Here is a 23337-nt window from a genome sequence, read left to right as displayed (position 1 = left end):
TGGGAGCCAACGAGAGCGGGGATGGGGAGTATTTGAGTAAAAGGGCCCTTAAGCCAGCTACTAGCGGTTACCAGCCCGTGATCTCGCTCGTGCTTGACTATCTGTTCTATGATAGTTAATCCTGGTTTACATCTGATAGTATCAGCGCTATACTTGATTATTGTAGTTATAGGGTAAAACTGTATTAGTAAGTTAAATGGTCGTTCCAGTAATGATTGATAGTGTTACTTTGTGTATCTGCCATCCTTGACACGTAAAGCTTAGAAACTGCTCTTTGACTACAGCTTCTCCGTTATCAGAAGTAGTATTTAGTATGACCCGCCGTTAAGTATTTAAAAGAAATCAATCTTGGCACCTGTATAAGCTCGTCTGTCTCCAAGTCGACGGCGGCGGTGGCTTCATCCAACACCAACAACGGAGTCTTCCTCAACAGCGCGCGCGCCAAACACACTAGCTGCCTTTGACCCACTGACAAGTTCTCACCGCCTTCCGATATCTCGTGCAGGAGGCCTGCTTGAAGACCTGTAACAGTTTCAACATTCAAAAATCATCAAATCAAATCAAAATTCATTTATTTCAAGTAGGCTCAATTTACAAGCACTTTTGACACGTCAGTTGACTATTTGTAAAGATTCTACCACCGGTTCGGAAGGCAGGTTCTGCTGAGAAGAAACCGGCAAGAAACTAAACAGATGCTCTTTTAAAATGAAAAAGTCATACAGTACTATAATTTACAATTGATAACAATTACAATTTCTTATAGTTTTACTTCATTTATTTTAAGTAGGCTCAGTTTATAAGCTATATTAAAACGTCAGTTGACTATCTGTAAAGATTCTACCACCGGTTCGGAAGTGAGGTTCAGAAACTCTTTTAAACAGTTGCTCTTTTTAAAAAATCATACAGTATTATAATTTACAATTGGTAACATCATTACAATTTCTTACAAACTGTAAGAAATTTCTTGTGTGAAGGTGGAAGCTGATCCAACGGCCTCCAAACATCTTTATCACTAGGGAACTCAAATAGTGTAGTAATCTCAAACAACCTCGACTAAGTAAATGTTTTGTAACACATTACTTAAAGGTATGTATTGGCAGATATATGCATTAAGCATCTATTTTTAGTATAACCCTATGATATGAGAATAAAAAAATAGTTATATTATGATAAACTAGCGTCCGCGTGGAATTTAGTTTTTCACAAATTCTGCGGGAACCATGGTTTTTTCCGGGATGAAAATTAATCCAGAGTAACATATATTTCCATTCCAAATTTCAGCCAAATCGCTTCAGTAGCCGCAGCGTAAAAAAGGAACAAACATAATTACACACCTACACACTTTCAGATTTTCACAGTTACACACACAAACGCCTTTATAATATTAGTGTGATGTGATGATATGAGAATACCTTGTACGAAGGCTTTAAGATGTGCATGCTCCAAGGAGCGCCAGATGTCCTCGTCCGAGTACACGCCGAAGGGGTCCAGGTTCATGCGCAGTGTACCCGAGAACAGCACGGGGTCCTGCGGGATGATTGTGATACGCGAGCGCAGCTGGTGCAGCCCTATCGTCGATATGTCTATGCCGTCGATGAGGATCTTGCCGCTCATCGCCTCTACTATCCTGTTAAAAACAAAAAATGTACTATAGTTTGAATAGCTACATAAAAGGCTTTTATCACATGTATGTTGGTATTGCCAGCAGGCGTAGCTTGCGCCTAAAGACATATCTCGTGAATAAAAATAGACAAAATGTCTACCAATGGCGGCGGAGTTGTCTGTCCCATCTCTTTAGGCCCAACGCAATTAAAGATATTTAAGAGTGGTAACTCTGGTTGCGCCGTTATTGTTTGAAATTAGTCTATTTTTCTTCACGAGATATGGGTCGCATGTTAGGCCTACAGGTCGCCAAACCTAATAGCCGAATAGATCAGTCAGTTTGGCCAGACATTTGGGTAAAAAAGGCCGGAAGGCATTATTGAGGATTTTGTTTCTCTGTATTAATAGGCACGACAAGAAAAATCTATGTCAAATTAAGTTTTTTTTTATAAGATCGTTTACAAATGTAAAAAGCTTAATAAAAGTCGGACCAGTCAGACACCGTTGCTTTTGGCCTGACATCAGTAGCGGATTTAAGGTCCAGATTGTATCATCAAACCCTAGACTTTAGTAGATCAGGATCCTTGTACTTACGCTAATGCGCGAATGAAATATGACGTTATTACTATGAAGAAATCAAGAGGGACGACAGAACGAACATCGAAATTCATGATTCCTCTCTGCTCTGGGAAATAGGCCTTAAAGTGTTTTGACAGATGATGGTGTGTTATAAATATATCTTTACAGATTTAGATTATAGATCAGCATTTAGTTCTTAATCGTCGATATGTCAATTTCTTTATTTGTTCAAAATTTCTGGGCTCGCGCGCCCTTTGTAACTACACGCCCCTAGGCACGTGCCTAGTTTGCCTTACGGATAATCCGCCTCTGCCTGACATGCAATCAAAAAGCTCAAATATATCTTTATTCGGTCGCCTAGCAACGCTATATGTCAGAGAGGGTACCTGAAGAGGCCGAGCGTGAGCGTGGACTTGCCGGCGCCGGTGCGGCCCACGATGCCGAGCTTGTCTTGCGGCGCCACCGCACACGTGAGGTCGCGCAGCGCGGGCTCGCCCGAGCGGTAGCCCAGCGACAGCCGCTCCAGCTGCAGCGCGCCCGTCTCCGGCCACGTGGAGCCCGGGCCCGAGCCCACTGTCCACGCCGCTTCCTACAACAACAAAAAACCATTATCTTAGGCTATGGGGTAGGGGTAGGGAAACATAAGCGAAGCTTGACTAAGTCCGAGGCCGAGTAATCAAGTCGAGTAAATAAGTAAATAAAATAGTATAGTCTCGTTTTTTCGTAATCTCGTACTCGTTACTAGTAAAACTTCTTTTAAAAAATACATGAAAGAGAAACTTAAAAATCAGTAGCGGTTAGTAGCAAGATCTCTCGTGTGAGACTTCTACTACTTCACTACTACTACTACTACTTCACAATCACAAGCTCCTACTAATCAGTTCACTGGGACTTGTGTTGTGTCTTAGTTTAGCTGTGTTACTACAGATGGCACTTTTAAAATGTCATTTCGATTACACTTTTCGTAACGCATTCACCAGCTTACTCCCCAAGTTAAGCGTGCGCAAAGAAGTTTTACTTCAAAAAGGAAAGGCCACTCAACACGAAATGGTTAATTTCGCTGTTCTCTGCTTGGCAAATTGCCGAGTACAAGAGGCGGAGCGTCCTCGAGCACTTCACCTGGACCACCAGTCGAAGGTGAAACGGTGACTGCGGGTATCGTATGCAAATGGCGTAGTGTCGTTAAGCCCTAGAATGGAGAGAGAGCGAAAAATCCTTCGTCGTTCATTAAAACAATGATATAACCATAGGCCTCCGTAACTTCCGGTCCTTAAGGCACCTCTGCAACCCTACTAAAAGGCATCAGCAGGTATTCTTTCCATGCATTAACCTAAAAATTCTATTGCACCGAATGTTATTTTCCTGTAGGACCCGGACTTGGTCTATCCTTTGGGCATCGAGCTTTAATTCGACAGAGCTTCGAGCTTGTTTTGTAGAAATTCTTGAAAACTTGAACGCAACAGACAGAATAAAATATGGTGATTACTATATCGCATCAGTACAAACCTGTTTAGTTTCTGCGTATTCTTTTATTCTTTCTACCGCAACTATGTTGGTCTCAACTTCCGAAGTCATCCGAACGAGCCAATTCAATGTTTGTGTTATCTATAACAAACATAAAAGTTAACATTTGAGGAAAACGGATAATAGTAATTCATTTTGTGTAAGAAAGGAAATAGACACGCTATTTCCAACTATAAATTTCAGCAATTTTCTAGAAAAAAAATTAACTTAAATATTAGCATTAATCATATTTTTTAATAATAAGAACAAATATGTATTAATATTATAGAGCTGAAGAGTTTGTTTAATTGTTTGGTAGAACGCGTCAATCTCAATAACTACTGGTTCTAAATAAAAAATGTTTTATTTTTTGTTAGTAAATTTATCGAGGAATACTATAGGCAAACATCATGCTGCGACATATATGATCGGAGCCTCAATGAAAATGTGGCAACAACTGTGACTAAACGGTTGAAGTTACGCAAATACCACGTACGAACAACAGTTGTCTTCCTTTTTTAAAGTTCCAGGAATGTCTAATTATGTCCGATTAGATTATAATCAACACGCACTGTTCGAAGACTTTTGTCTTCAGGCACTGAGGAACTTGTAAGCGCAAGTTATGATTACACCGTTATGATTTACACCTGTTTCGAACAGTGCGTGTTGCCAGTGATGACCTATGATTCCGAGACTTGGTCGCTAACTATGGGCCTCATAAGAAGGCTTAGAGTCACACAGCGGGCGATGGAACGAGCTATGTTAGGAATATCTCTGCGTGATCGAATCAGAAATGAGGAGATCCGCAGAAGAACCAAAGTCACCGATATAGCTCAACGAGTTGCGAAGCTGAAGTGGCAATGGGCGGGGCACATAGTTCGAAGAGCCGATGGACGTTGGGGTCCCAAAGTGCTGGAATGGCGACCCCGCACTAGTAAGCGCAGTGTTGGCCGACCCCCCACCAGGTGGACTAACGACATCAAGCGAGTCGCAGGGATTCGCTGGATGCAGGCGGCTCAGTATCGTGATGTTTGGAAGTCCCTACAAAAGGCCTATGTCCTGCAGTGGACGTCCATCGGCTGATATGATGATGATGATGAGATTATAATACACTGTAGAGATTTAAACAATGACAGACGTAAAAGCATGTATGGTTTTTAAATTCTAAAATTCACCTGTAGAGCGTAGCTAACGGAGAGACCCACTAGGCCAGCGCTGATGGTGTCGCGACCCAACACGCAGAACAGCGCCGCGAAAAATATAATGAGGTTGCCCATCATCTCAAGACGCACCGCTAGCCAACGGTTGGCTATGCAGCTCGGGTAGTAGCACGACTGATTATGGTCCACGCCGCGCTCGGACTCTTCTATGAATCTAAAACACCATATCAAATGCAATATACCGTCTTTTGTTAAACACAATCCTCCATTACTTTGAATAATTTAGGCGACCAGACAAAAGTAATCTTCGTACATCTCTATGACGGGATACTCAGATGATTACTTTTTAATATTCAATTGCGAAATAATGTACAGGACCTAAATTATATAGAATGATTGGCACTGGGAAAAACAGGGAGATTTTTCACTGTAAAGAAAAGGGAGTTGGGAGTATCTGTGACATATTCTTCGGGGATCAAAATATGACCTGTTGCAATTGATTATTTCATGACAACTGGGCAAAATATGTGTAGGTAGAAGAAAATACACACTGTCTGAAAAAGGCTTCGTTTGTAGCAGCCCTGGAAATTGACTCAGTCAATTTCCAGGGCTGCTGTCCAGTCGTGCTGTCGTCAAAATGATGCGCCCTTCCTTAGAAACGGCACTTAGAAGATGTCATGTGAACAATCATGACTTTAATCAAAGCGACACTTAAAAGGGCATACCACGACGAATACGTCCTGCAATATGTCGGTCGCTCTTATGCAGCAGAAACGAGTATGTCTACCACATACGAGTATTTATATTGTGGATTAATAGTATTCAACTCACCTCTGAGTCACTCCATACGCCCGAATGGTAGACGCGCCAGTTATGCTCTCCCCAAAATGGGAATATATGGGTGAACGAGAGACCGACTCGAGCCGCTTCAACTGTCTCGACGTAGCCACGTAGAACCGCTGGATTATGTAGTATATGACTCCAATCGGCAGGATTACTGCGATAAATATTGGCGTCGAGAAACTGATCACAAACAGAGTTCCCAATACCTGTTAAAAGAATCGACAATGTATAGGTTAAAACTAAATTTCGATATATGAAAAGCCATTATACTGCTTCTGATAAAACGCTAATCCCCGTACTGTCTAAGCGGTTTTCTTTTTTTTTATTAAAAGGTTGATTCCACTTTGAAATATAGGATAATAGTTCCAAATATATAACAATATTAGTTACAGGTCAGTTAGACGGTATAATAATACGAGTATATACCGCTCTTGTCTCAGTAAAAAAAGCATTTTATCACGATTCTTTAAATGGATAAAATTTATAAGCACAATGTTATGGACACTTGAAAAATTATTTCTTCGAAAATATTCTAAAAAATTAACCAATGAGCAAAGCTTTATTAATAGCAATACCCTTAAAAATCTTCGGTAATAGCTATCCCGCGTATAAGCAATACAAAACTCGATCATGGTTACCATTCGTGATGGCGTTTTTTAGAGACCATATATCGGAACTGTTTGTGCGGCTTTTAAATTGCTTGAGAAAAGCGTTAACTTGCTATCGAGAAGCTGCAACAATGAACTATACCCTCATTTATGAATGTTATGAGGTAAATCAAATAAGAATACAACATATTGGGATCAGTTTATCATTATTGTTATTACACTTCCTTTGATTTTATCAGCATAATATCAGCTTCCAATTAATGTTTATTAGTTACTAAACATATAAACTCAAAGCGAACACATGTTACCAAACAAATACAGAAGCAATTACATAGGTATGCAGACAAACATTGATCACTCTTTAACTTTTAGAAAAAAAGACAGCCACAGACATATTCAACAGTTAACGAAGCAAACAAAACGTAACCCTATCGAACATTAGTCTAAAGCAGAAAGCAAGTACTTCACGAGTGAATTGAATTCCTATAAATTAAAAATATGATTAGCAGCCCCATATAAATCATAAATAGTAATAGTGCAATATTTTCTTATGAGACGTAGTGCAACCGCTAGAATGTGATAAAAAAAACGTAAATAAAACACAAAAATACCCACCAAAAAGGAATATTCTACTCGCGTTAATGATATAGCCTGATTACCTCAAACGCACAAAACATGACGTCGGAGAGCTCGGAAGGGAGCGACGTGTCGACAACGTCCACGTCTTTCGAAAATCTAGACAGTATCCGGCCCAGGGGCGTCACTTCGAAGAATTGCAAGGGCGCTTTTAACACGTTGTTCAACAAAAGCTCGTGGAGTATCCTCGCTGCGCGCCAGCAAGCCAAGAATGGCATTAAATCCGCGAAAAATGACCCTATCGCTGCAAACAACGTCCATCCAAAATTATATTAAACTATGTATAGAGTGCCGAGTAGTCGCTGGCCCCGCCTGAGTTATTGCAGCGACGGAAAGAACAGCGACACATGATATTACAAAATCTTCTTTGATAAGTCAACCTATATGTTAATTATATTCATAATTTCTCAATATAATTGACAGCAGCCAATTATAACACATGTTCTTTTTCTCATGTTCTGTGTGTTAAAGCAAATTTATTAATAACCGCTTGGATTATCATCTATAGATGGCAATGATTCTTGCGCAAATTTTTCTAGATATCGGAAATAATTTTGGAACAACCACATGAGTGAAGTAGATCGCGCCACTATCCTAGCGTCTCAAGGCCGTATTTTAGGTATCGTATCAAAGCCTCGGCCAACGACTTCCACGCACACTATAATAGTTTCTTCGACATATAAAAATACGTTATAATGAATACATTATTTACGACTGCCTTACGGGGCGCTGCTAAGTATCGGCTCCAACGCTGTCGATGGCAAATACTGAAGTGCTGCTTCGAAAACGATACAGTGCACTACATTATATAAAAGAAACACATGCTCTACAGTTGCAAACTAATATAAACTCATAACAACTACAGCAAGCTGGGTTCTTGTTAGTAAAGAAAGGACGACAAATTAAATTTTCCTAGATATTAAAACGGTTTCTTAGGGATAGTTAAATCATTTATAAACTGATCCCAAATATATTATTAGTAACAATTCTACATTAAATTAATTAACAGTATAAAAGACAAATATACTGGTAAAGTTAAATCGCTTTTGAACTATGACAATATCATATAAACAATAATAATGCTAATCTGTGGATTTTTCTTGTCATAAATTCATAAACAATTCGATCGACAGGCCTGGTGGAAGATATGCAGGCAATATTATAAGATCCACACACGTTACAGAATTGGTGCTCTAAAAATCGGTAAGCTATCGTTACGTGTGAAGATACTTAGCCCATTGATGTGAAGATTATAAAAGGCGAGGATTTTATAACTAATTATAATATTTCTTAATAACTGCGTACTTTAATTATGATCGATAAATCTAAATGATTGATCACTAAAACCCGGGCAGACAGAAAGAATTCGACTGCTCTGCGTTCTTTGTAACGTTTGTAACTTTGCAGTGTGCAGATATCAGGCTGCCTCGCTACAAGCGCGATGCTATAATTTTACTGTATCACAGACTTCAATTATCACCATTAACATTACATAACTCGATGTTTCAAAATTGCTTGTAAACTAAGCCTAATTCAAATAAATTAACTTTGACTTTATAAAGGTTTAAAAGTGGGGTAGAACGCGGAAAACACTTTACGCGTGTGGGTGCTCGTGAATCATTCCTCGGCATCACATCAAAGGGCGTCTATCAGAACGGGTGCGGGGGGTGCGTGCGCGGGCGTACCGCAAAGAAGCAGGAGGTCCAGCCGCGGAGCGTCATCGGGAGCACGTTGTCGAGCACGTCCACGTCCTTGCTGAACCGGTTGAGCACGCGGCCGACGGGCGTGCAGTCGAAGAAGCCGATGGTGGGCGCCCGCAGCACGCCCGCGAGCAGCGCCGCGTGCAGCACGCGCGCCGCCGCCAGCGTGCCGAGGTACAGCGCCAGCGACGACACCGACACCGACACCACTGACACACACACGCCACTGCGCGCTTACACTACTGCGCCGCGCGCTCACACGCACAGCTCAGCGATCACACACTTCCAAAACGTACCAGTGATTTTTTTTCATTTTCATTTTTTTATGGTAAGTTATGATGCAATTATCGATCTCCTAGTAAGTGCCAAACACAACTTCTTGGCACTCAATTCAAGTAGTAGCATTTGCAAATTCAACCTTAAACTCAATCCTTAAGGTTAAATTTGCTCTAAATTTGGGATTTTTTTGAATATTGAACTTTCTTTACCAATAATTCTAAAACTGTCAAAGCAAAATTGGCCAGTTTTTAATTGAAATTCTCTACGTTATTGTGCGTCCTTTAATTATAAGAGGTCAATGGATGCAATCTAAGATGGAAGCGGGCTAACTTGTTAGGAGCATTACAATATGTTTATATGAAGTTACTAGCGGACGCCCGCGACTTCTTCCGCGTGAAACTTGATGTAAACTTTCAACTATCTCTACCCTACCACTACCCTATCCCTACCCCTTACCTACGTTGATTTTTTTCCTGAATTTTCTTTGCTATAAACCTCACGGAGCCCAAGACCTTTCCAACGAATGCAAAACCGTGGAAATCGGTTAGTGCGTTCTGAAGTTTTAGTGTCAGGAAGGAAAACCCGACTTATTTTTACATAGTAGATTAGACACTGCGCTTTAAATGAACGACTTAATGGATACTGAACTGAACACGCTTTGACCTTTTAGAATTGTATGATCGCTCAGCTGTTTCATCACAACGCAATGTTCATCACAAAAATCAACAATTATGATAAAGCCAAATTAAGTTATAAATAGGGTAAATTTTAGAAACCAACATATTCTGGTAGCTTCCTTAATATTTAATGATCCGTGTATTTTAAAAAAATCGAGATAATTATAAAGATTAAAATGGTCAAAACAAAACCCATGAAAGATTTAACAACATTGAAAGGCACAAAATAAGTTAAGAGTTTGGTGCCAAATAATAAAGGTTCTGTACAGTCGTCATATTATCAAGTTAATAATAAACCCTATTTTAATGTACTAGTATTAAAATTTTAAATAAAACAGTTTTTTTTAGATTTACTATCACAAAAAGATTAAATTTTTAACAGGTAGATTTCGTTACAATACACCAAAGAAGCAAACTATATTTTTGTGATCATATTTATGCATAAGCCTAAAACCTTGTAAAAACCCTTTTTATTGAACCATACACTATTATAAAATTTTACACAATAATATGTAATAGAACATGCAATTTGTATCACAAATTAAAAATAGTTAACTACGAATAAAAAATATTGAAAAAAAATATTAACACTTTTAAAAATCATGCGAATAAAAATATACAAAAATATATAAAATCTGTAAAAAAATCATGCGATGAACGAATGTTAGTTTGCCGATCCCGTTATGAAACCATATAATAACGAAATTGGTTACAGTACAGGAAGCTAATTTAAAATAGTACTTATATATATAAAATGTAAAGAATGTATTCATTATTTGTATTCACTTATTAATAACTTAATATAAAAATAATATTTTACTTCATATAAACAATATTATATTGAACACATATGCATACAAGTATTTTAAACCAACACCTTTAATCACATTTTTAAATAAAAATATTCGCAAATAATTAATTATATAATTGTAATCCGTATATTATGCAAAAGTTGGGATAGATAGATTTTGGTTATGCCAATACAGCTGAACCGTTGTGGATGAAATTTAGTAAAAAGATAAATTATAGTCAGGAATATATTTATAGGATACTTATATCTCGGTATTCTAACAAGAACAGACTGAGTCGCAAAAACATACAATAGCCAGGGTTACTTTAAACAGTGTACAAGTTATATGGAAATGTAATAAAGCATTTTTGCTACAGCCCTACTCGATGTGTACTCTATACCAACAAACAAATTTTAAATGAAGGTACAAAACGAGGGCATTTTATAACTTATTTATGTATAGTTTGTCCAAAAAACGTTATTCAAAATATATTGACGATATCTAATTTTTCTAAGCTTATTAATCAAAGTTAATTATAGTTATTAATAGGTGTGAAATGACTAGCGATTTATATCCTCATTTTTGATTCATTTGTTGGTAAACAGTACACATCGAGTAGGGCTGTAGTATAAGTATGATATGCGCCAAACTTTGTGTCTGACTATGAAGTTAAGCAACTCAGACTAATTACATAAGGACTAGTATCGCATCCAAATTCACTGTAACTTTTCGAGAAAAACCAGCTTAGATAGTGTATAATTATATTTTATACTAAACTCAAAGTTGTTGACGGTTTTTTACACCAATAACACAATTTTTTACGGAGTTCTTTAACCAACGAACACGATTACAACTATGAAACATCGATTGTATAGAGACAGTTTCTTAGACCGTTGATCATATACTTTGACATAAAAGTAACATCTAGCGAGGCAGATCCTTATGTAGTTGGTCTGAGTAGGTATAAAATCCCCAGTAAGATATGTTTTTGTATACCGCGGAGTCACTAGCCTCGTGTTCAGAGCGGTCTAGAAGTCTGACGAGATTTATAACAACAAACCACCATGAATGAAAAGTATTATTTTATAAAGCAATATATACAAATTACTTCCTTGTTGAGTACAAGGAATCTGTATCTAGCCATTTTAGATTTAAGTAAATGTACCCTTAAATATTTTAGTTTAATGTGAGTACATCAAATTTTACTTATTCTCATTAATAAACATTAATTGAAATGTATATTTTAAGCGACTTCAAAAAACGAGAAGAATTTTATTTATGCAAGCATAAATGCTTATTTATATTAATAGATTATATTTGCAGATAGCTTAAAAAAAATTTGGTTGCATAGAAAAGAAATCTCTACATGAATGCAACAAATAACTCGCAATATTAAACTGGTGAAATTTGGTTCCATTTTAAACACAATTTTTGAAGTCAGTTAAAAATACAAAACCAAAACCTGAAAGATTTTAATCATTGTTAAATATGTCATTGGTGTCTTTTTGTGAACCAACTTACCTTGTCCAACTCCGAGACCGCCGTACACACCGAGGTACATGTCTCTTCTACCTCTGTCAACGGTGCCGTTCACTAACTAGAAATTGATAAATATGTACATTAATATTTACAAATTTAATTTCTATATAAATACTCGATAATGTATGCACCAGATTGCTAAGACAAATTATGCCATAAATTAATTAACCAGCAACAGTGATTGTACCATTATTTTGTAGTAGGGAAAACACCTCGAGCAGGTCCCCGGAATTTGTGAACTTGGGTGTAAGGTTGAGAGATCCCTTTGCATTTAATGCACAAACACTTACCTCCCCTTAACAGGAATTATTAATCGTACTTAATTTAATCTTACTTAAGATTATTTATTCCAGTCAGTAAAATGACATTTCAGTGACAGTTGCACTTGTCATTTTACCGACTGGAATTAATAATCGTACTATAGAGCTGATTTTCAAAATGCACTGTCAGAATGTATGTTGGAAATTACACAACACGTTAGGTTGAAATTTGTTCGCAGCAGCAATAAATAACTTTTTTTTTTTCTTTACAAGTTAGCCCTTGACAACAATCTCACCTGATGGTAAGTGATGATGCAGTCTTAGATGGAAGCGGGCTAACTTGTTTGGAGGAGGATGAAAATCCACATCCCTTTCGGTTTCTACACGGCATCGTACCGGAACGCTAAATCGCTTGGCGGTACATCTTTGCCGGTACCTAACTAACAAAAAAAATATAATTACCATGGTGTCATCGTTAGACCACTTCGCCAGCCAGTAGTTGGAGCCGACCTGGAACAGCTGCAGCACCAGGTTCATCAGTATCGTGATAGCAGAAGCAGCCACACCCACCGACGTCAGGTAATGCTTGTAAACGCTCCACTTAACCTGTGGAAATACAAATAAAATAATGAATTTCTTTTGACGGAAAAGCTATAATTGGCGGAACAGGTTGATGATCCCTGATGTTAGGCGAAAAAGCATCGCCTATCGGAACACTTTGCTGGTATGCAAGCAACATGTTCTAAAATATGCTGCCCGTTAAGCTGAGACAAAGGTGTTATGGTCTGTAATGGTAAAGGTCTCATGAGCCTAAAATTATACCAGCAACCCTTTTGACTAGAACACAGTATTGCTACATCGCTGGTTCCTCATTTAAGCTCTGACACCATTCTTTTGTATATGTTTTGTTTGTATGTGTATGTGTTTTATAGATATTTGTCATGTTTATGAAAATATAAAATATAGATGAAGTAATAGCAGACTCAGAACATGGCTCTCCAGATTTTAAACATTGAAACTAATTACAAGACAAAAAAATCTACTTACACTCCCAGTCTCCATTTTTTCAGCATCGATAAGCTTGTTTTTCTCTTTAATGTCATTAGGAGATGCAGCATCCGGAGTGCGTCTTTTAACAGAGCCGCTTCTGTCACCTTCAAATAAAATAATATCTTCTTAAAAAAACTGACGTTGTCATTGACACGAAAAAATATTATGATGTACCCAAAAGCGGACTAAAGTTTACAAGTGTAGTGTATACATATACACGTGTTGTGGTAATGTATAATTATGTATAACGCAATGTTTGTGTGTGTGCGACAATTAGTGATATTCGAATAATTGTCAATGATACAACGTTGCAATACTAAAATACATGTTCAGATAAGTCAATAAGTAAGTCAGTTATTCTCTATGAGTCTGACGACTGACTGGTTGATCTGCTGACTTCAACCAAAAGGACCAGGTGAGGACAAGGAAAGTTAGTACAAAGTAATCAAAAGCAGTTCCATGTCAAAAGAGGAAGGGCAGGTTCGGAAAGCTTCTCTCCATCTGATCGCCAAGCTTCAGTTTGAACAGGGCACCTGATGATGAAGGGAAGGTTATTTTCGACCGTGCAAGTCGGGTAGGCCGTGCAACCCACAGAAGTTTTACCTCCCCAAGCAGAAAAAAGTTAAATTTAGTGCGTTTCTCAAGATAAAATTTTAAAATTTACCTGCTGCTGGTTGTTCCGACTCGGATGCGCTTTCAGATAACGAGCGAGCTCTCTGTAGTTTGTTTTGGAATTCTGATCCGAGTTTGCTTTCCAAGTCTTGTTTTATTTCATCCAATTCTATAAAACATTTAAATTATTTCAATAAAGTTTATAAACATTTAGCGTACAATATTTAAATAAGATTAAGGTTAAAAGAGCTTGGAATTAAGATTCTAGAGAGCAGGTTTTAGTTGTCCAATTCTACAAAATGTAAAGTTTTAAAGTTGATAAATAAACCCATTTGGCCAAAATTATTTATGAGGTCGATAATAAATAGGTCATTATAGGTGATTAACTTATTCACACTGTGATTCATAGGGCGGTTAACCTTGGCCATTATCACTTACACCTGATATACGATATTTTTATCAGTTGCACCTTATCTTAGTATATCAAACCCAGTTAGAGCAAGTTGGCCTTTGCAATAATGTATATCTCGACTGCATAAACAAATAGGGAACCCAGAAAACAGAGCGCCATATGTCACTCCCACAAATAAGGTGGTCATGATGTCTGAATATGTTGAGCTCCGCTGAGGAGCGAATCAAAAAGTATAATAAGCTTGTACATAAGGTTGAAAAACTACTACTGATCAACTTTGACAGTCGCGTAAAAAGACGAATTAACGAAATAATATAGTCTTTGTTTTGTACCTTCTGGAGAAGTCCGTTCAGCATCACTCAAATGATGTAAAAGGAACTCTGCAAAGGCACCCTTCTTCTCCAGAAGTTGTTGATATGTTCCCGCTTCTGAAACTTCTCCGTCCCGCAATACCAGTATGTGATCGGTTTGCGCGAGGTATGATACGTTGTGTGTTACCCAAACGCGTGTTTTGTCTTTCAGTAAGCCGCTTGGGCCGATTACCTGAAGAGAAAATTTAATTTGGCTTTTCATACTTCGATGCTTATTCTATATACACAGACTTCTCATGGTTATTCATAAAAACACTAAAGATTCAATGACATATGAGGTATGACGTGTGTTTCATCCAAACGCGTGTTTTACCTTTAGCTAAAGGGAAAATATTAAGTTTTTTACACTTCAATGAATTTTAAAAAATATATATTTAGTTGACGTTACAATAGAAGCAGAAAAAGTGACATACCTTATCAAATATGTGCTTCCCCACATGCGAGTCCACAGCACTGAGCGGGTCGTCAAGATAGTAATTATCCGCATCAAAATAGACGGCGCGGGCAAGAGACACTCGTTGCTTTTGACCACCCGACAAATTAATACCTGTAATGAAAATTAAAACAAAAGGGTACTAGCAATAAATAACTAAACAAGTGGTAACAACCAAACAATCGTATGAGTGAGAATCAAACCGTTGATCACTCGGATAGAACCCAACATCTTAACTGCGAGGCTTTATTGAGTGTTAATGCCAAAATGAATAGAGACGATATCAGACCTAGTAGCGCTGTTTTGAGATTGTGTATCGTCATCTCTGGGTGAGCGACCGAAACTCAGGTAGAGTTGAGTAGGAGGTCTAGGAATATGTACGGGTATGTAAAGTCTCTAAGCGCTATGAGACTGAAACCTTGGCTAGCGATGTTGAGATTATGGGGTGTTTACTTGTGATCCGGGTGACGTAAAAACCAGTGACCTTTTGAAGACGCTGTACAGGTTGGATATGATGCCAAGAGAGCATTTCTATCTGTGCGATCGGGGGAACAATATTGTTTCAACGCAATGCCATAGTAGGTACATGTTGATGCGACGAATTAAAAGGATATATGGAGCGGTTGAAAATATTGTGTTACTCATAAGAACACTAAGTTTTTTCTATACCTTTCTCCCCAATCTCAGTTTGGTCCCCACCGGGCAGCACGTCAAAGTCCGGCTTGAGCGCGCACACAGTGATCACATTGTTGTACTTGCTTTTTTCCAACGGCTTGCCGAAAATTATGTTGTCTTGCAGCGTCGCGTTCTGGATCCACGCCTGTTGCGGCACGTATGCCACAGTACCTGAACGTTATAGAAATCTAGATAAGTATTCCGCAAACTTGTGTTTAAGAGACATTCAAGGCATCAAGACATTTTAGGGCCAAACTATGATAAAACCAATATTTGATTAATTTATTATTCAAACCAATAAACATGTGCACAGATGTATAACGTGAAAATGTAAGCCTGTCTGGGTTGATTTAAAACTTTGAGCAGTTGTTAAAAATACAACAATTAGATAGGAATAATAGACGCATTTCTCCATGAGGATTTGAGGAATCAAATCGGCAACGCCACCCACCCTGCCAAACATACTCTATGTAAATCCGAAACTGGAGCAACCTCTGAAGATGTTGAGTTTACTGTGTTTTCATTGCATCAACATTCTCCGTCAACGGGTTTTTGTAGCAAAGAGCAAAATAAATAAATAATTCATAGTAGATACGATTAGTAACAATTTATAGCAATGTTATTCTATAATTTCTGTTAATATTGCATTAATTGCTATAATAAAGATAACCCCAAGAACTCTGCGGATTAATGGATTTATTGACATCGACATAACTTGGTTCTTTTAGAAGAATATAGGAAACTTTTTTTATCAAATGATGATAAAATAAGACCTTGTACGCCCTAAAGGCAAGATAATATCAATGTTATAAGCAATGATGCTTGACGACAGAAATTAGCATAGCGGTAGCCGGTAGTATATCAGTTAAACAAAAACTTGTTATTTTGTTATGTTCGCCCAGCATACGGAGAAGGCTCTTGCCCGAGTCAACGCTCCTAGCGCGGCCACAAGGCTGCCGCAGGGTATACGCAAATTGATGAGCTACAGCGTGGGTGAACCCACCGCGAAGTGATGATGATGATTTGCGGGCAATTCAGATCAGCTCTCTGAGTCTGATGACCACACTTAGCGTCCTCCTGTGTGCTTGCCCAACTTTTTAGAAATAAATGCAATGTTTACCTGAAACATTACACGACTGGAGATTTTGTTAATTTTGCCCAGTTGGACGAAAAAAACTCTTGCCACCACAAGGCTACCCAGGGGTACACGCATGTTGATATTCTTCAGGGTGGGTTGAGACTCGTCGCCCCAAGTAAAGTAGCCAGCCAGTATTCGAATAGGTTGATTATGACAATTTACCTGTAGTGTTAACCCGTCCGGAGACTTTGTTCATTTCGCCCAGAAATGCGGAGAGCAGCGAGCTCTTGCCTGAACCCACCGCCCCAACCACGGCCACGAGGCTACCCCGGGGTATTCGCACGTTGATATTCTTCAGAGTGGGTTGAGATTCGTCGTCACCCCACGAGAAGTGACCGTTCTCAATCACCAAAGGATTCGCTGGTGACAGACAATTTAAATTAAAAATAACGCAGGTGTTCTACCTATACTAATATTATAAAGAGGAATGATTTATATGTAACAAATGAAACTCAAAACTACCGAACTGATTTGAAAAATTCTTTCACCAATATAAAGCTACCTCAGGCTATATTTACTCCCGTATTCCCACGGGAATACTATGGGAACTACGTTAGTGAACCAGCAAGGTTTTGGTAGATTAATAATAAAATAGATAAGCTAATTTAGTTTAACCGTCTGGTGATTCGGACTTCGGATGACTTTGAAACTAGCGGGATATGTTCCAATGTGAGTTTAGTCGTTTATCTATTTCAGAATATATTACAGAGCAGACAGATATCTAATTTTAATTTTAAACGAGTCTGGCGTGAGGAATACAATTTAAATGACACGTGATTTCCGAATATCAGTAGATTCAGAGTTATGCCCAATACTGAATAGGCAGTGGCTTGATCATCGCAATACTAGATTTTTGTACTAGTTTCGCAGCTGCTAATCGACAATAGCGTGTGCCATTTCTTTTTGCTAAAAGGGAATGCCCATCCCCGGCCCTGGCCTACCCTAACCACCCGGCAATTTACTTATATGTAAAAAATCTTGATAATTCTACTTCAATAATAAAATCATTACTTTATAATAGAAAGACAAGCAATGATCGTTGACCATACAGCCTGAGTTTTACGACATTTTTTGAGGACTCATTTGGTTTGTTTGTTTGTTGTTGGCAACAAAAAAATAATACAGCTTCAAATGTTACTTCGCTGTTTTGGTACACCGGCAAACTTTTTGATCAAGAAGAGTGATCAAAAATGTTCTTTTTTCTTTAAGAAACATACTTTTATACGAAGGTGTACGACGTTACATTGGCCGGTGGGAATTAACCTTTAGGCAATAGCTAAATAATAAATATGTACATACAAAAATTCAAAACAAAATATCAAATCGTTTTGCTATTAATCAAAAACAAACAAATACTCACGTTCTTTGGGGTCGTGTTCAACAGATTCCACATCTAGTTCCTCACAATTCATGAATTTGTTTAACCTTTTAATACCCACAGCTGTCTAAAAAGTAAATACTGCACTATATTACTGAGTTAACCTGTGAATTTTTTATGTGATAAGATACAATGCCACTTAGAAAATAAAACTTTTGAACAAAATCAAATATTAAATGTAAAGGCAAAATATAGAATTAAAATATAAATAATTATTCATTTCATGTATGTGAAGTTAATTTTTATAGGTTAACAAATATTTTTATTAAAATTTACTACACTCAACCTTAATTTATGAACATTTGCTCCTCATGCGTGACTATTGCGACTTACTTCCGGCCCGTCTAACGGTTCAATATTAAAAAGCTTGTAACGATTACATTAATTTTATTTTAAATTAAATTTCTACGTTTTTTATGATATATCTGCAATCTTTATTAAGTGGCATTTTACCTTACACTATTAAGATGCAATGCTGCAATACATTCACCAGACATGCACATTAATTTCAATGATGAATGATAAAAATGATGAAAATTATGATGTATTTTAGTAGGGTTGTAACGAATGAGTTAAATCATCATACCACGAGTGCAATTTACAAAATGTCATTTTACCAGTACCGGGACGATCGTCGCACCCGAAGCGACGCCGCAGAGTCGAAATTATTAAATAAAAAAAAATCAAGTACTTTGTACGTCCAGAAGCACACAATATTAACAATTTCCAAAAATGAATGGTAGTTGACTGATGCGTTTGTTCATTGACTTAAGGCGGCAGTTTCTTATTAGGCATGTTGTGTCAATATAGCAGATGCTACCTAGTAATAAACTGTAGCTTTATTAATTAAAAAAAAAAAACCTCTTCAAGTATTAGTAGTTTCTGGAAATAAATTAGTATAATTTTATTAACTCAACAGCATAACGTCGCTTCGGATGTACATGAAATTAATTGTTATCCTCCTTTGTTGATTTAATATGAGCTATGTAACTGGAAAAAATGTTAATGGTACGAGTAAGTTCGAACGCTTTACTGGAGTTTCACTCAGACATTTCAAGGTTTTTTTTGCGTTACTTTTTAGGGTTCCGTAGTCCACAAGGAACCCTTATTTAAATAATAACGCCAACATCCTGTGATCTTTTAATAACTCACTAACACAACGTTTAGGTAATGACAAAATCTCAAACAAAACAGTTATTATACACATTAATTCAATGTTAATTTATAACCAGTAAAATACATATCACACAATCATGCCACATTCAAAACATGTAGACATCTAAAATACCCGATATCATTTAAGCATTCGTTACAACCCTACTTTTTAAAAGCGATGCCACACCAATGCGTCAACGCTTGTCTTAACGTTTGGATCTACCAATCATAGACCGCGCCTGCCCGAAGCTAAAGTCTTACAATTGGTAGAACGCATAACGCAAACATACAAGTGATAACGCAATTGGTTCGCCATTCCTTAATGCATTATTCTAACTGGAACTTACTTGTACTACATTCGATATAACGTTAGGCAGCATAGATAGTGGGAAACGTAGTATGTTGAAAAGAGACAACGCTACGAAGGCGCGTTTAGAGTCCAGCACTTCGTGATCATTCACCAATACAAAGCACCCAAATGACATCAGTGACACCTACGACCATTCCGAAATAAAGTGTAATAAGTGAATTGATATGCGTTAATAAAATACTATTAAACTGCTGCTACATTTTAAAAATGGGAACTAAAGGTAGCCATCCGTTCTTGGCGACCGCGACCTGCGATCGCGCGACCCACTGCTTAATATGAATTTATATGGAGCACTAAAGAAAGCCCGAGACCGCGTCGCGCGACCACTTTTGTTTAGTGCTCCACATAAATTCACACCAAGCAGTGGGTCGTGCGACCCGGTCGCGGTCGCAGGTCGCGGTCGCGCGTCGATATTGCCAAGATCGGAATGCTACCTTAACAGTAGAACATAATTAAGTTACACCGACTACTCATTAACATAGATGAGTAATTTATGTCAACTTAAACAGAGTACCACATTAGGCCTTACGACATATTGGTGATAACATTAACGTAACTGTTATGACTTCGTAAATGGCAATAGCGGTACAAATGTCATTGGAAAACGTCTGATAGTCAAAACTCTTTAAATATTTGGTCATTTGTAAAGGTTTAAAGTTCAAAGGTTTAATGTTTTGGGGCTTTAGCAGTACCTAATTCAATATATGGTTTTTACAGAATGGCAAAGTTATGGGTACTTACAGGTTTTTGATGTGACTAATGTGCCAAATTAATCTATACTAATATTATAAAGCTGAAGAGTTTGTTTGTTTATTTGCTTGAACGCCCTAATCTCAGGAACTACTGGTCCGATTTGAAAAATTCTTTCAGTGTTAGATAGCCCATTAATCGAGGACGGTTGTAGGCTATATTATCCCCGGGAACAGGAACCACGCGGGTGAAACCGCACGGCGTCAGCTATAAATTTATGTCACGAAACTCTACTGACGTGCAGCAAATGACCGACGAGTAAGACCTCAGATATAGTAAGACAGGGTATTGGTTAATGACTATCAGACGCGAATAAAACTTCTAACCGTATGAAATTAAAAAAAAAAATACGATAAAATATTTTAAAATTCAGCAGCAGTTATAACATCTATCATGAAAGTACCACGAATGGGTGCCTTCTTCTTGGTTAGTGTATTAAATGATTCTATTGTGTTCTTAAGATACAAAAATACACTATTTTTATTATGTTTACGTTGTATCGACTTGAAATATTAAAATGCCATTGTGGTATTTTTATATTTCCATCCAGTATTTTCTATTCTACACGCATACATTATTGTATTAAATTTAAAGAATTTGGGTTTTTGGTTTACATTTAACATAATATTATTTATTTATAACACAAAAGATGATTATCGCTTAGAAACGATATCTGCCAAATATCCTTAGAATATCGAAAACAAGAGGGCATGTATAACAAAATGTCATATAAATTCAAATATCTACCGGGCACTGGTCACTAAACTCGAGTATATAAATAATATACCTCAGAATAACATGCAAAAAATAAAGAAATTGAAGGGTCAGTTTCGTACCTGATAAAAAGCAAGAACTCTGCCAGAGTCCCAAAAGCATTGAGCATAATTTATGTACGAATTCGATACATCGCAATACTCTACGGTTTATTAAAAATATAATGAGTGGTTGTTAGTATACGCTCATACCAGAAGGAACCAAAGCCTCTTATCAATAAAGGTGCGTGTACGTTGGAGGCTCTACCTCGATTATCGACACCACGATGATGGGGAGCAGGCCTAAAGGCAAATGCATAACGTAAAACAGGGACATCGATACAAATATAGTATCGGGTTTCAGTATATTGTTCTCGGGGTCAGAAATCACATACGTGAAGAAAGTTAAGAAGGTCACCTTAAACAGAAAAATTTGGATTTAACATTATATTAGATACCAATTCTTAAATACAAATACATGATGGCGCAAGTGAACGCAAATAACTTTCTCGATAAAGATTTTTTTATACTACTAAAGACTAAAAATAGTTTGTACTTTTAAAGACCTCTAATATATAACATAATTTCGATTTAAAATATTAGAGAATAAGATACTTAGGCAACAAAAAGGTTAGCTTACGCAAACGTGTATTGTGTAATTTTGGGCACGTTAAAGGGCTCTTAGTTTTAATTTATGCCAATAAAGTGACGAGGTCAAACAGCGCGGCTGGATGACCAAATCTTACAAAACCGGCTATTAGAATATCTCCAAAGCGGTCAACCACCTCGAAAATTACAACAAAATCTTTAATGATAATTTCAAATGCACAAAACTGTGTTCACCTTGATAAAGAAACGAATAGCATGGCGACAAATTTAAATTAGTAGATTAACTGCCTCGTAGATAGTTATTAGTTGTTGGCCCAACGGGCTAACAATTAATGAAGTCTCGAGGTCAAATGCCAGTGTTTTATTGTCTAAAAATTTCTTTAATGCGATTGATTCAACTTGCTAACGACTTAGTTTTTTGGTTTTTTGTAAAACAACTTGGTTCTGCGCTACGTTGTACTAACTACAACTACACTAGTTATTAGTAGTTTAAAAACCGTGCTGTATCGACAAGGCATCGTAAGGTTAAAAAAAACATCAGAATAAAAAAATCTGCTTTTTTTGAAATGGCTTAAAAATCGATCTAGTTACTAGTACGCTCATTGAGAACGCCGTCCTTTATGTACAAGTTATTGAATGAAGTCTTCACAATGGGTTGTTGGAGGAATTGTTGGAAATTAAATTTGATCTTTTGTCAAACATCGTACATACAAACATACACAGTAAATTATACAGGATTTAATACCAACTGTTGGCTGACAACAAGCAACATCAATAGATGAATTATAAATTAAGGTAGGAATTTAAATTAGACATGTTGATAAAACTATCTGTGCTGTGATTCCGCTATTTTATACTCGTCGATGTAATATTCGTCTATAAGAAGTTTTATTAGAATTTGAACTTAACTTCTATGGAATGCCAAAAATGAAAAGTCATCAAGTTGCCATAGAAATGAGCGATGTCTCATCGCTGTAACTTTACAGAATGATACAAACTGGTGATTTTAACGAAATAAGGAAAGAACTCGAAATTGAGTTTCGTTTTCATGTCTAGTCTAAGAGTAAATATAAATAAAGAAATAATCTTGTAAACTAATCTATATTTTCGAATGATCTTCGCTTGATCTTTAAAATTGTGAACTTTATTATTTGTATATTAATAACTTTTTTAAAAATTTTTGCATAAATTTACTGTTAACCCTCAAAGTAAAGTCATACAAAAAAACACATCGTGCGAGTATTTAAAAACATACAGATAAATTATACAGGATTAAATACCAACTGTTGGATTCAACATCAATAGCTGAATTGTAAATTAAGGTAGGAATTTAAATTAGTCTTGTTTTTAAAGCTTGATCTATAAAATTGTTAACTTTACTGTTAGAAGGCAACACGCCATTATTTAACCATCTCTCAGTTGGATTTTACTCGATTTCCACAGATGTCAGTGATA

At 37.1% G+C, this 23337-nt stretch overlaps 1 protein-coding gene across 5 annotated transcripts in view; it reads right to left on the bottom strand.

Annotated features, from left to right (window-relative positions):
• LOC112043925 (multidrug resistance-associated protein 1) overlaps window positions 1–23337 on the bottom strand; it is a 67548-nt gene that overhangs the window by 7922 nt on the left and 36289 nt on the right. The window contains exons 9-25 of one of the 5 annotated variants that reach the window (XM_024079600.2): window positions 21542–21691; window positions 18229–18313; window positions 17031–17228; window positions 15725–15901; window positions 15036–15169; window positions 14584–14794; window positions 13892–14008; window positions 13225–13331; window positions 12640–12783; window positions 11900–11975; window positions 6955–7175; window positions 5676–5893; window positions 4860–5058; window positions 3688–3786; window positions 2568–2770; window positions 1413–1627; window positions 356–522 (exon numbers count right to left, since the gene is read on the bottom strand). In XM_024079600.2, the coding sequence (XP_023935368.1) occupies window positions 356–522; window positions 1413–1627; window positions 2568–2770; window positions 3688–3786; window positions 4860–5058; window positions 5676–5893; window positions 6955–7175; window positions 11900–11975; window positions 12640–12783; window positions 13225–13331; window positions 13892–14008; window positions 14584–14794; window positions 15036–15169; window positions 15725–15901; window positions 17031–17228; window positions 18229–18313; window positions 21542–21691 (2721 nt within the window). Of the gene's footprint in view, window positions 1–355; window positions 523–1412; window positions 1628–2567; window positions 2771–3687; window positions 3787–4859; window positions 5059–5675; window positions 5894–6954; window positions 7176–8616; window positions 8841–11899; window positions 11976–12639; window positions 12784–13224; window positions 13332–13891; window positions 14009–14583; window positions 14795–15035; window positions 15170–15724; window positions 15902–17030; window positions 17229–18228; window positions 18314–19748; window positions 19896–21541; window positions 21692–23337 lie in introns of all 5 variants that reach the window. The other 4 variants (XM_024079601.2, XM_024079598.2, XM_024079599.2 and 1 more) reach the window with 4 other exon arrangements.

This window comes from Bicyclus anynana, chromosome 9, assembly GCF_947172395.1.
Source record: "Bicyclus anynana chromosome 9, ilBicAnyn1.1, whole genome shotgun sequence".
Taxonomy (NCBI): domain Eukaryota; kingdom Metazoa; phylum Arthropoda; class Insecta; order Lepidoptera; family Nymphalidae; genus Bicyclus; species Bicyclus anynana.
This window is presented reverse-complemented; position numbering and strand designations above follow the sequence as displayed.